Below are 13,005 nucleotides of genomic sequence, written 5' to 3'. Positions count from 1 at the left end.
TCTTCTCTAGTTTAGTAGGATCTGGACATACAGACCAGAAGGGGAATAGAGTTTTTTTCTGAGTGCAGCAATGTGTACTTATTCAGAACAACTCAGTCCTATTAAAAACCAGCAATCCATGTCTCTCCCAACCTAAAATTCAAATGATTGAAATAATAGCTTATCGTTTGATGGAAGCACAGGTAAAATTGGGAGAGACTTTTGTCATTTCTTCACTGAGGAATATATGTGAAAAGGTTGTAGTTTATTGTCATATACAGATTATGGTATATAATATAATACAGTATTTACAGCCTGTTGCATTGTAAATTTAATGCACTATAGATATTATAAATATTTACATACATATGAAAAACCCCAAACTATTTGGGTTTTTCATTGTGAGAAAAGCAACAGCAACCTCCCAATTTGCAGTTTATCTTTTTTTTTTCTTCTGACAAACTGAAAAGTATGCTGTCTTGTTTTCATTAGCAATATGCGAGAAAAAAAGGTGGAGCAAAAGCCATGGCAACATTGAAATACATATTATGATAGAGAATACTCAGAAAGCAGCAAGATCCTGAGCTGCATAGCTGTTTGGGATGCTGTTACAATTTTACATAATGATCTCAAATGCTTATAGCCTGTTTTTGGCAGACTTAGGGTTTTCCCAAAGATGTTCAGAGACTAAATCGTGATCTATGATGATAAAAGGAAACATCAAGCAGTTCACTGCACCATGTCAGGCTTTAGATGGAGAAGGCACTCTGGAAACTGTTTCCAAAACCCCCAGTGTTCCAGGTACAATGATAACTTCTTCGAGGTGTTAACTCGGAATATGTGTGTCAGTCAGGGGGACTGCAGGGAGCACAACACTCCTACATGTGGAGCACTAATATCCACTGTTTCTGTTTCCTCCTAAGCATCAAAGGTGAGAGTTTATGTGTTCCTGGCTTACTGTAGGATCAAAAGGGAATTTTCTTTATTCACTTGATGAAAGGCAAAGCAGGCTGTTCTCTATGAAAAATCTCTCATGTCTGTGTCACTGACAGCCATTAATGGAAATGTCATGATGAAGTCAGCTGTAGCTGATGTTGGTCACTTTGATGCAGTAATAGTGAGGGCCAAAAGCCAGGTAAAAAGAGCACCTGCATTTCCTCTTGGCTTCAGGTTGGTGGGGAATGTTCTGAAAATTGCAGTATAAAAGGGAGAGAAGAGGAACTGTGCCCTAAGAAATACAGCAGTGAGGTTGGCAAGGATTTGGGGTTTGGGGAGAGCAGACCTGAGTATTGAGCGCTCTGTTTCAGCTCTGGTCTGCAAACTGCTGGGTACCTGGTGAAGTCAGTCACACATTTCCTGAAAAAAACAAATGGCTGCAGGATCAGGTCCCAAGTTATCACATCATTCTAGAAGGGATTTGCTAATGTAGTCAGTCCAGTAAGCTCAATTTTGATGCCATGGCATTTTGACACTAAACTAAAGCAGCTGTTTGCAATTAGACCGCATAAAAAGAACAATAACAAAAATGCAGCCTGCCCTTCCAGCTCTACACATACTCAATGCAAAGAATTCACCAAGTTCTGGTGCTTTTCCCTCCCTGTGCTTTAACTAAAACATCCCAAACAATTGATCTCTTGAAGACCAAACAGAGAGAAAATGTTTATCATTCCCCCAATGTTTCTGATAGGCAGGAGCAACTGGTTAATGGAAGATAAACGCTGCTCCTGGTGTGTGTTTGCAGGCATGGCTCTCACTGCTACAAAGCTGTTCTAAGCACAACATTAAGGGGAGGCGAGGGCCGGGCGATGGCCATTACTGTGCTGAGACAGGATGAGGTAGAGAGCTGGTTTCTTACCAGGACTAGGTTCCAGGGCAGCTGGCCCACCCTCCCATTGGGAACAGTGAACAAGGAGCTTGTAAAATACACAGTCCAAATGGAAATGACCCCTATTGACTGAAACCAGCTGCATGTCAGACCTCTCACTGTCTCTCTTGATTTACTATCTCAAATAAATGGATGTGGTAGAAGGGGCTATGGAAAGAAAACAAAACAATTTATTCTCCTTGAAGTTGTGCCACACTAATAAGCCACAGTTTTTACAGCTGAAAAAAAAATGTTTATTCGCAGATTAAGTTTTTCCCTCCTTTTTATGCTTTGAAAGTCTGCAGTTTAGAATAAGACATGCTGTAGTTCAGCCTCAGAGGTCTCCGACAAATATAGCATGGGCAGATTTTGTTAGGTATTCATCACATAAAACTGATGGCTAATGAGAGCTTGGTTATTTTGCATTTTGATTCAGAAAACAAAGCTAAACCAGCTTTTGTTGGTGCTTTGGCTTAGATCTGTGTCGTGGCTCAACCCCATAAAAAAATTCTTAGTTTTGAGGAAGAATGACATGCAGAATGACTTGACTTATTCATATGTTGTTTTCCATATTTTTCCTAATACACTCCTAAGTTACACCAGTTATTCTGAGCATTGTGAATTGCTGCTTGCTAGCAGGGTAGCACTTCAATTTGGAAACATTAAGGGCAATAGCTGCTAAAGTCTTCCATGTTCCACCCAGGATGAGTTACTGCTACTGATACTAGATTGAGCTCCCTTCTGACTTTAGCGGTAGGGAAGGACATGTTTAACTCCATTGCCATAGTTACCTCGATCTTGCTTTGAGAAGAACATCAGGTTTTGATGGTCATGGTTTGATAGGCTTTCTTAAGCAAACTTCTTAAAAGCCATCCATCTAGCTTTTCTTCACGCAAACCGAAGCACTGATGTTTTACAAATGTATCTTTTTCTTTTTTTTTTTCTGAAGTCTTATTCAGCCAATCGATTGTTGGTGAAATAAACCACCAGATTTGGATTAATGGATCTATTACAGTGTCTCAGTGGAATGATTTTCATGAAGTCTGCAAAAACATGTGGGATACAAAAATTGGAGTATGACACTTTAAATTGACCCTGTTATTTCTTTTTGCCTCCCACAACCTTCTTTTGTTTTGTTCTGGTTGGGTTTTTTTGTTTGTTTGGTTGGTGGGGGCTTTTTCTAATATTTTTCTTTTTTATTTCTTTGTAAGAATTTGTGTCTTCCTCACCACCAGGTACACAAACACAATAAGGCACTAGCTTTGAACATAGGAGCCTTTATCTTTCCCACTGGCCTTGCAGTGGAGTTGCACAGGCAATAACAGATGATATTTCAATATAAAGCAGATTGACATTCCCATCTATAGGTTCTGAGTGTGCTGGCATTCATTCTCTTTACTTTAAAGACAAAACCAAAATGCAGCTCAATCTGGTCATTGTTTCTCCACTGGCATATTTTGACTGTGTTGGTTTGTAGGATCTTTTGACTTTCATCTGTGACCCACAGATACAGGGGACATCTGTGAGGTGTCTCTATACCAGAACAGCTCACAGCTTTGGAATGACCCTGTAACTGCACGGAAAGAAAACCTTTTTTTTTTCCCTCTGTATTCCAGCTACAGCTTTCGTACACAAGGGCCCTATCCTGCAATCCAAAATGTGGCAGCCCTTCCCATTGCCCTCTGGTGGTGTTCAGGGAAAAGTGAACAAATCCCACTGGTATTAAGGAGAGTTTTGTCTTCATCAGGTCTCCATGGCCCAAACCAGCGAGAGTGCAAATGTGAAGTGTACAAAACAGAAGGAGGGATTAGCATGCAATGACAACACAGCAGGTGTCTGAACTTTCCAGCAGAGAAAGAGGATCAGGTTGAGGCCATTCTCATTATTTTCCTGTCTTTCTGATGAAAGGACAGGTTGGATGCTAGAATACATTTGAAATACATGTCAATGCAATATATTTATCAATGAGTCTCTTAAATAATATCTGTAGTAAAAACAAGATGGAACTTTGTCTCACTTATATTGTAATCAGACTTTCCTTTTTCAAAGTTGCAAGAGTACAAGCTTGATGAAGCTAACAGTAGTGAGCTGGCCAAAGAGAAAAGGATAAGAGCCAGATATTCTTCCTCAGCAGCACAGTAGGAAATGTGTAACTGTTACATTTCAGTTGAAATGTTTATATCTTCACATATTTACAGTGGAAAACCAGATTAAAGCCCCAGAATATGTTCTTTCTCAAACTGAAATAAGATGCCTTGTATCAAGGGAACAGCAAGGAAAAAACTAAATAAATCTCAAAACACAGGACAAGCACTGCTTCTACAGCAGCAGAAATCCTGTTCTGGTTGCTCAGATCATCGTGTATGAATGTTGAATTTTCTGCCTTGTTCTGTTCCAGAGACTGAAGGCAGCACTGACTCATCATCCTGCCGCCATGTCGAATGGGAATATGAACACCATGGGCCACATGATGGAAATGATGAGCTCACGGCAGGACCAGACGCCACACCATCATATGCACTCACATCCTCATCAGCACCAGACACTGCCACCTCATCACTCATACCCGCATCAGCACCAGCACCCGACACACCATCCTCATCCTCAGCCTCATCACCAGCAGAATCATCCCCACCACCACTCTCACTCGCACCTTCACGCACACCCGGCACATCACCAGACCTCGCCGCACCCCCCGCTGCACTCCAGTGGACAAGCACAGGTAGACCTTCCTGCCATGCTGCATCGCTGGGTTTTGCTGTTCCATGGAGTTAAAGCCTGATCCCTGTGTTGTTTCTACATGCACACATGTCTTGTTAGACACAAACCCCTCAGGCTACTCATAAATGTCTGCTACTAGTGGTGAAGCCCAAACTTTATTCAGAAAATGGAGTGAAGCAACAACTTGTTTTGCTGCTTAATTTGCTAGACATTTGTAATATCTTACTTTATAAGGAGCTCCAAGGTTTTTCAGTGCTGTGAGCTCTGTGAATTGCCACATATCCTTTTATGGATGAGATTTATTGTGGAGATTAGCATATTATGTATGTTGCTTAATGTGCTTGAACCTGAACTTCTCAGACCAAGATTTGAAGAGCTGTATGTGTTCTACCTGCAGAAACAAATAGCACCATCTCTGAAACGGCACTGGTATGCGTGTGTGTATGTGTTCATGACAGGGGATAGTAGGGGAAGTTCTAAGGTAAGATACACTGGCTTTGAGGAAAAGAAGAAAGGATCCAGGCCCTGTGAAGGGGAGAGAAGCCCTCATCTGCAAAGTATGAGAGAAAGACAAGATTGGCTGAGAGTGCAGGCAATAGTTGGTGGATGTTGTGATAGGAGAAAAAGATGGTGAAACCAGTCCAAGGAGAGAGATTTAAACCAGGAAAGCAATTCTGAATTGGATTCAGATGGTAACTTAGTGAAGGTTTCCATTGAATGAGATGAAGATCTTAATTTTTGGACCAAGTATATTGGCTTCAGCAATTTCAAAAGATATCTGAATTGGATGTTTCTTGAACTAATGAACTAGTAAGCACAGACTTCAGCAGAGTAATTTTTAAGAGGAATTCTATTAATGTCTCAAGATGTTAGGCTTCTGCCTCAGGATCCCATAAGAAAAGTAAAGCCCTGGGGGCAGTGACTGTAACATGACAGGTCTAGGGAGCAAATTTAAGGAAGACAAGTGGGCAGTGCATAGAATGAGGAGAAAAAGGAGTGCCAGCCACAAGAAGTTCAATCTGTGAAGTATTGTGTTGCTTGAAAATACCTTTCAGCCAAGCTCTTAGAAAACATTAAAGAAAATGAGAGGATTTGGCTGACATCCCAGTGTCCCACAACATTAACTATTTACTAACATCTAGCTTTATTATTGCAGAGGCTGCAAGCACATGGGATTTCCCTGAAGCACTTGCTAATGTAAAATGAATTGTCAGCTTTAGAGAAACAGTCTAAATAAGAAAGCAGCAGACTCCCCTGTGAGAAGATGTCCAGAGCTTTCCGAAGTTTAGTTCAGTTTTTACTTTGTGAATTAAATTATTTTCTCATCCATTAATGAGTTATCTTCCTTGGAGTTGTTTAAAAACTCCAATAAAAAGTATCTCATAACAGAGAAACCAAAAGTAACCTGATGACCAGCTTCGAGATCCATGACAGAGTAAGGATAAAGTCGTGCTTAGCAGACTAAGAACTTCGTGGATGAGATGAAGGAAGTCACTTAACCTCTCTGAGGCTTTTAAAACAAGGGTAATAGTACTGACACCTCACTGAGGTGAGGGAGGATAAACATGGTAATGCAGGTGAGGGAGTCAGATACCATGGTGTGGAGCATTGCTGTAAAACATCCACATTACCAGTTTTACCAGGTGAGGAGAAACAGTTACCAGAGAACTAAAAATCTCCCAGTTTTAGGGATAAGGTCAGTGTGTGAGAGAGCCCTCCTCTGGACCCACTCGGGCAGGTCCATGTCTTTTTTATACTCCTTCCTGTTAGGACAGCCTAGACTTCTGTGCTTTGTATTCCCTGTTAGCTAGGCAGCCCAAAAGGCTCACAGTTATTCAAGAAGACATACAGGCACCAGGGTAGGTGGGCGGACTGGCAGCCACATTGCTATGTCAGACTGTGTGTGTCCCAGCACCACACTGTCTCTGGAGCTGGGCCTGTGCAATCAGATGATCTTTGCCACCTACAGCATGTCCCTGCAGGCAACAGGCCCCAGTGGGGATCAAGGAGGTCTTCATTTTTTCATAGGTGCATCATTCCTCCTTTCCTTCACCTGGGAATGGAGGGTGATGGAGTAGGAATCCTAGGATCAGCAGCTTCCCCAGGCAGCAGAGCTCTTGATGCGTACCTGCTCCCATGGAGTGAAGGCAATAGCAATCTCTGAACAGATGTGTTAGTGGGGAGAAAAGAAGCATTTGCTGAGTAATAATCACATGGTTATTACTTTCTAAGCTCATCCATAGTCCCCATGGCAATGGCCTCTTTGGGGGTCAGATTGCTCCAGCAGACTTTAATTTTATGGTGTGATTTACTAATTATTAACCTCCTTATTCTTCTGAGCCAGATTCTTTCATTCCAAACCACCTGCCAAATGACAGCATGGTCCACGCTACTGTAAGCCATGTGCTCCCATGCTGAGACTGTCATTATTCTACACCACACCCTTCTGTAATGTTGGAATTCATTTCATGCTTTTCAGCTATCGTTTTGATACACAGGAGCCCAATGAATTATGCTTTCATAGAATGAGTTAATGGGTATTAGTTTTATGGTAAGTAGCAAAGAACAGAGAGAAATTGGATCAAGCATAAAAGTAGAAACCACTTTTTGAGAAAGTGAAGTATTTCATCAAGTTATAGCTATGTTGCCTCAGCTATAGCTTATAGCAATAAGCTAATAATAAGCAAATTGCCAGAGCAATAACTTAAGCAGAGTTTGGAGGTTGTTTCATTCTCTTAGCTGTCCTATGCTTGTCTTCATTATGGGTATGTGATTAGCATCCTCTAAGAGAAACATTAACTTCAATTTCAGTATATGTTCATTTTCTCTCTTTTGTCCCTGGGCAGGGCAGCGAAGTGAAATCCTGCTAGAGAAAGATGCTAGGACAGATACTAAGATCTAGCCTAACAGATTTCAGGGTTAAGAGCTATCTAGTAAGAGTCAGTTAATTATCCCACATGACATTATTAGTGACGTAATGGCAACCTTTATAATTAATATCTGCCAGAGATAGAGAGGAGGTTTTGTTGTTCTAAAAATGTGCTCTGACTGCCGAAAGACTAACTGGTACATTCTAAAACCAAAATGACTCACTAGTTATTCAGGAGAAAATGACTGTGTGAGTTAAAATTCCCAAAGAATCGTATAGTTATCTATTTCTGCCTGTCCCCACTGAGAGAGTTAAGAAACAAGAATTTTTAAAGCTGAATTAAAAAGGAGAGAAATGGGATAAGAAAAGCTTTTGGTGTCCGGAAACATAAATAACAGATCTCTGAAGTCTGGAAAGGTGTGTGTGTGAGAGAGAGAAAGTGAGGGGCCTTTGATAACATGTTGATATTGAAAGGGATCTCTGTGGCCTCTGTGCTTAGGCATATTGCTAAAGAGGCATTGTGCTCAGCCCCAGGTGGATGGAGCAGTGGTGGTGATGGAAGATACAGCCAGTGGTCCTCCATGGTGTTGGTGGCTGCAGCCACCACTGCTGACATAATCCTGGGACTCCAGCCCCTGGTGTGGACAGGGGACTGGAGATTTTACCAGCAAACATATGGAGTTAATACAGGATGAAACTTTAAGAATCAGTCAGAAAGTGCAGGGTGGCTTGTTTATTTTTAGATGGTTATTTTTTTAAAACATTTTTCTGCTTCTGTGAGAGAGATTCCCTGACTGTGCAACATATGCAGCATAAAGCTGGGAATACATTTGTCTTCACGCAAAAAGAGTTATCAGATGCACAGAGTAATTACACATAAAATTGCCACTTTAATTGGCACAAGTCAGCTGGGGGAGGAATCAAAGTCTTTTTCACAGTTTGTGGTGAGATTCTAGACAGAAAAGCGACCTTGCAAGACGCAAGACGATAGTATCATTTTAATTGAGACAGACAGAAGAGTTAGGCAAACACATGTTAATTGCCGCAATTGAAATTCAGGGCTCGGTCTGACAAAGCGCTGAGTATGTCCACTCCCTGGAGTCAAAGGAAGCACCTTGGAGGTTTGGGCCTTTGCCAGGACAAGAGGGTTAATTTTGAGTCAACAATTCAGGTTTCCAGACTATTCCAGACTGTGCTGGAACGGCAGCAGCTCCCATTTGGTATGAGCAATGGGACCCATGGGTCGGGCTCCCAAGCCAGAAGCACAATCCAGACCCTGTGGCCTGGGCACCTTGAAAAGGCAGCAAAGCAGTCCAAAAGCTGGTTATTCCAAGGTAGCTGAATGTTAAGTCTGATGCTTCTTCCTAACAGGAACATGGGTATGGGTTTCAGCCACCCAGGAGTGGAGTACAGACTATGTGGGACTGTCCCCACCACACACCTTTTCTGTAACGCACCAGTTACTCTCTGGAGCAGGACTGATACTCTCCTGCACTTGAAAAAGCACCAATACATAATTTGTCTTAGTTTCATAGCAGCAGAAATAGATATAGTATGCCTCTATTGTCAAAGCCAGGCTGCTGAATAAAAAGGGAGCATAGCATCCATGGGGGTCAAATGAAAGTGCCTGGTAAGGGGAATAACCCTTCTCCATGCAGTGCAGGGATACTCAAACACAGGTTGAAGTTCACATCCTTTCTTTTGTCCCAGATGAGGTCTGCTGGCCTTGCATGATCCCAGGCTGAGGTTTCCTAGCTCCACTCCGGTGGAATAAGTGTTGCAGCTCCCATCTCCAGAGGTGGCAAAGCATGAAATGGAGATGAGGAAGTCTGGAAAATAGAAATGTCCTAAAGCTGTGGAGGCAATTGGGGAAATAAGGCTACTACAGTCCCCTGCTTTGATTAAAACAGCTGCTGAGAGAAACTTGACATTTCAGGTTTGAAATAGGTGGTGGCAGAGAAAGTACCTACGTGAACGTTTTCAATAACCAACTGTAAGGGGGAAAATATTTTCCCTACTAATATTCAGAGGATCGTTTCCAGAAAATGCCCCCTTTGACTAGGGCAGAGATTTGCCAGCAGCTAATTTCAGTGGCAACTGGCGCAGCCTTTCAACTTGCGCCTGTTGCAGACCTCTCCATGCATCGGGACGGGCATGTGAGACTTCCCATTTCAGCTTCCCCTTTAGTAACGTTTCCCCCTCACCACCCTGTGCCAAACCTCTTCTTCTCACCAGGTTTCGCCAGCAGCGCAGCAGATGCAGCCCACACAGACGATACAGCCACCGCAGCCGACCGGAGGCCGCAGGAGGAGGGTGGTAGACGAGGACCCGGATGAGAGGAGGCGGAAATTTCTGGAAAGGAACCGAGCCGCCGCCACGCGCTGCAGACAGAAGAGGAAGGTCTGGGTGATGTCACTGGAAAAGAAAGCAGAAGAGCTCACCCAGACAAACATGCAGCTTCAGGTGCGAGACACTGTCTGCGCCCCTGAGGACACAGAGGGGCTCTTTGTGCACAGAGGGGCTGGTGGTACCTTTGGGGCTGTCCCCATACAGCCGGCTCCTAGCAGGAGCAGGGGCGTAATCAAAGTCCATTAATCAAGATGTGTGTGCTTCAATTAAAGAAATAATTACATTTTAGTGGGATAAGCCAGGAAAAAGCTGTCTTGGAATTTAGAAGCCTTCAGTAGATGGAGCTGTATTTATTTTCTTTTCCTGTCACTGCTTTTCAGGGGGATTTTTTTGAAGTGCCATTAATTTGGCTGTAAAAGGCTATTTTCAAGAAAGGCATGTAGCTAAACATTCAGTCAAAGCAAGCGAGATAGGAGCGTAAATAGATCAGTCTGACAGTAAGAAAAATTATATGAGTAGATGAAAATACTCTGAATATGATAATAAAAGCCTTTCTTACAGTGCTGCCCTTCTTATGGTGGGCACAGTAGTTCTGCCCCATTCATAGGTGTTCCTGTGTGCTTCCAGGAAGCCATGTTGCCTTTAGAACAGGTTATAAAATAATGTCATGGACAAATGTTACCATAAACCCAGCACATGAGCACCATGTGCCAGTTTTGCTCAGTTCTGCTGAAGTTGTGGTGCAGTTTCTGTGTTCTTGGGTTAAAACTTTGCAGAAGAGCCTGGTTTAAGCTTTGTGGCAAACCAAACCCTCTCTTTCTTTTCTAGAACGAGGTTTCCATGCTGAAAAATGAGGTAGCACAGCTGAAACAGTTATTGTTAACACATAAAGACTGTCCAATAACAGCTATGCAGAAAGAATCGCAAGGATATCTAAGTAAGTAGCTGGCATGTTTGCACTGTCTCCACAGTCCTCACAGGAAAGCAAAGTTTCCAATTCTTCCCTCCAGAACCCCTTGTTGGTTGTATTACCTCTTGAACCTGTCTTCTCAAACATCATCCGAGCCATCCAATCTCCTGCCCTTACTTATCCAGCCCCGCACCAAATCAGAAAAGCCCTGGTTTGCATCCCACACAGCAGAGCTAGCCTTCCCCACCCCTCCCTTCGGCAAGTAGATGCACATGGATGGACGCTCGCTCCCCTGTGGAGGATCCTGCTTGAACTCACAGCTCCAAACCTGCAAGAGTCCTCCTGGGCACAGCACTGCCAGAACCTTAAAATAACTCTCAAAAGGAAAGTTATATAGGAAAATATTACAGTTCCCTCCAGTGAAAATGGTCCTGTGCTCTGACAGTGGCACAGACCAGGCATGGCACAGGTTTTCAAGGTTTGTTAACACTTTCTTAACTCTTAATCTTTCTTTTTTCCACAAAGTTATCATTTAATGGAGACGTTGAATCGATTCTGTCTAATTGATGCATTTTATGAGTGTGGTAATTTAGGGACAAACTCTTTGCTTGGCTCTAGAACAGCTCAAAAGAGACCCAGGGTTAATACCTGCTAGATTGCAGTGTTCCCTTAAAATAGAGCCCATTTCTGTCTTCTCTGCATCACTATGTATCTGGCTTTTTAACAGTACTCATAGACAAAAAATATATAATTGCATTACATGCCTGTCAACTGTTGCTTGAATTAGATTTTTCTGTGCTGCAGTGCACTGCACTCTCATTTTGATTCTTGCTGGAGCAAATAAAGCATTTAAGCATCCCAACTGATTTTCTAGACCTTAGGATATCAGATTTTTTATTCCAACATTGGTTTCATAGTCGTTAAGGTCTTGGACTTACTTCAAGGTCCCAACTCCTGAAGTCAGGTTGATACCAGAGAAACTGTCTTTAAAAAAACAAATCATAACAAAAGCTGCAAAAGATCAGAAGATGGAGAGTGTTGGATAACTGTGTATTTTGAAATCCTGCATGCCTCAGGTTGTTAGTAGCGCTGCCGTAGTAGCACATCCCTTTTCCAGGAGTGTCACCGAGCCTGGGCTTGTTACTCGGATGGAAATATGAATGTGCGTTGTTTCTGTGCCCTCACCCCCTTCCCAGGTCCTGAGAGCAGTCCTCCTGCAAGCCCGGTCCCAGCTTGCTCCCAGCAGCAAGTCATCCAACACAACACCATCACAACCTCCTCCTCTGTCAGCGACGTCGTGGGAAGCTCCACTCTCACCCAGCTCGCCAGCCACAGAACAGACATCAACCCCATCCTTTAAAGGTGGTTGATCAGGAACTGCTAGGGGGGTGTGGTAGCGTATCAAAGCGTCCTCTGTGCTAAGGACATTTGCAACCATAACTCAAGCCTGGAAGATTCCTCAGTTCTTGAAAGACTCTGGCTTTCATTTTTATAGTTATTAAAATGTCTTTTATACTTAGTTACATGAAAGGGAGTTATGCAATTAATATGCTATCAGCTTGAGAAATGCTTTGGTGCTTTCTCCAGTTTTTTTGGTACCAGTTACTTGTTTATAAACCTAACTGTTTCTGTACATAGTCATGTTTCCTTCTCACCAATCTAGCCTGAAGCCTCAGAAATACCGAGTTGTGTTAAACTGCAGCTTGTTAGCCAGTGTGAGGCATGAAAAGTATTAAACAGAGTCATATGTAGGTAACTAGGAGTAATTAGGCTACAAATACAGAGAGAAGGGATCTGCTGACAGCATAGCAAAAAAAAAAGAGTTAGCGTTGTGCTACCAGCAGACCCCATCTTGCATTCAGAGCCTCTTTCAAAGCAGTTATATAGGATGTGGCTATCAGGACAAAATCGAGCCCAAATAACATGTTATTTTGACTAGACCTCCCCCTTCTCCTCTCTCCCCTACCCTGTCCTTTTTCTCCTCCAGTTATTCTCACTCCCTTCCCAAAACCTTTTCATCCCCAGCTTTTTCTCTTTTTCTACCCTGCTTTTTTTCATTCCAAGGCTTTCTCACTTCCCTCTCTTTTTCTGAAAGAATGGTGATGAACAAGCAAAAACTTCAAGCCCAGCTAAAAGCTGTCGGCGCGGCTGCTGCTTTCACTAGCTCTTCACCCGCAGCTGGGCTGTGCTGAGCATTTGGCTTTAAAAAAAAAGAAATGCTCCTGATTTAGTGTTTTTAATAAACAGTGAAAGGCAAAAGCAGTGCAGCCCCAGGTGAAGCAGGATTGAGAGCCAGCTGTGTTGATGCTAGCA

General features: G+C 42.8%; 1 protein-coding gene across 1 annotated transcript in view; it reads left to right on the top strand.

Annotated features, from left to right (window-relative positions):
* CREB5 (cAMP responsive element binding protein 5) overlaps positions 1-12,435 on the top strand; it is a 209,781-nt gene extending 197,346 nt beyond the window's left edge. The window contains exons 7-10 of the mRNA XM_031044999.2: positions 4,242-4,565; positions 9,669-9,896; positions 10,611-10,719; positions 11,889-12,435. Coding sequence (XP_030900859.1) covers positions 4,242-4,565; positions 9,669-9,896; positions 10,611-10,719; positions 11,889-12,052 — 825 coding nt within the window. The 3' untranslated portion in view covers positions 12,053-12,435. The remainder of the gene's footprint in view (positions 1-4,241; positions 4,566-9,668; positions 9,897-10,610; positions 10,720-11,888) is intronic.
* Positions 12,436-13,005: the final 570 nt, after the last annotated feature.

This window comes from Melopsittacus undulatus, chromosome 1 (assembly GCF_012275295.1).
Source record: "Melopsittacus undulatus isolate bMelUnd1 chromosome 1, bMelUnd1.mat.Z, whole genome shotgun sequence".
NCBI lineage: Eukaryota > Metazoa > Chordata > Aves > Psittaciformes > Psittaculidae > Melopsittacus > Melopsittacus undulatus.
The sequence above is the reverse complement of the archived record's forward strand: the minus strand, read 5'-3'. Positions and strand labels throughout refer to the sequence as shown.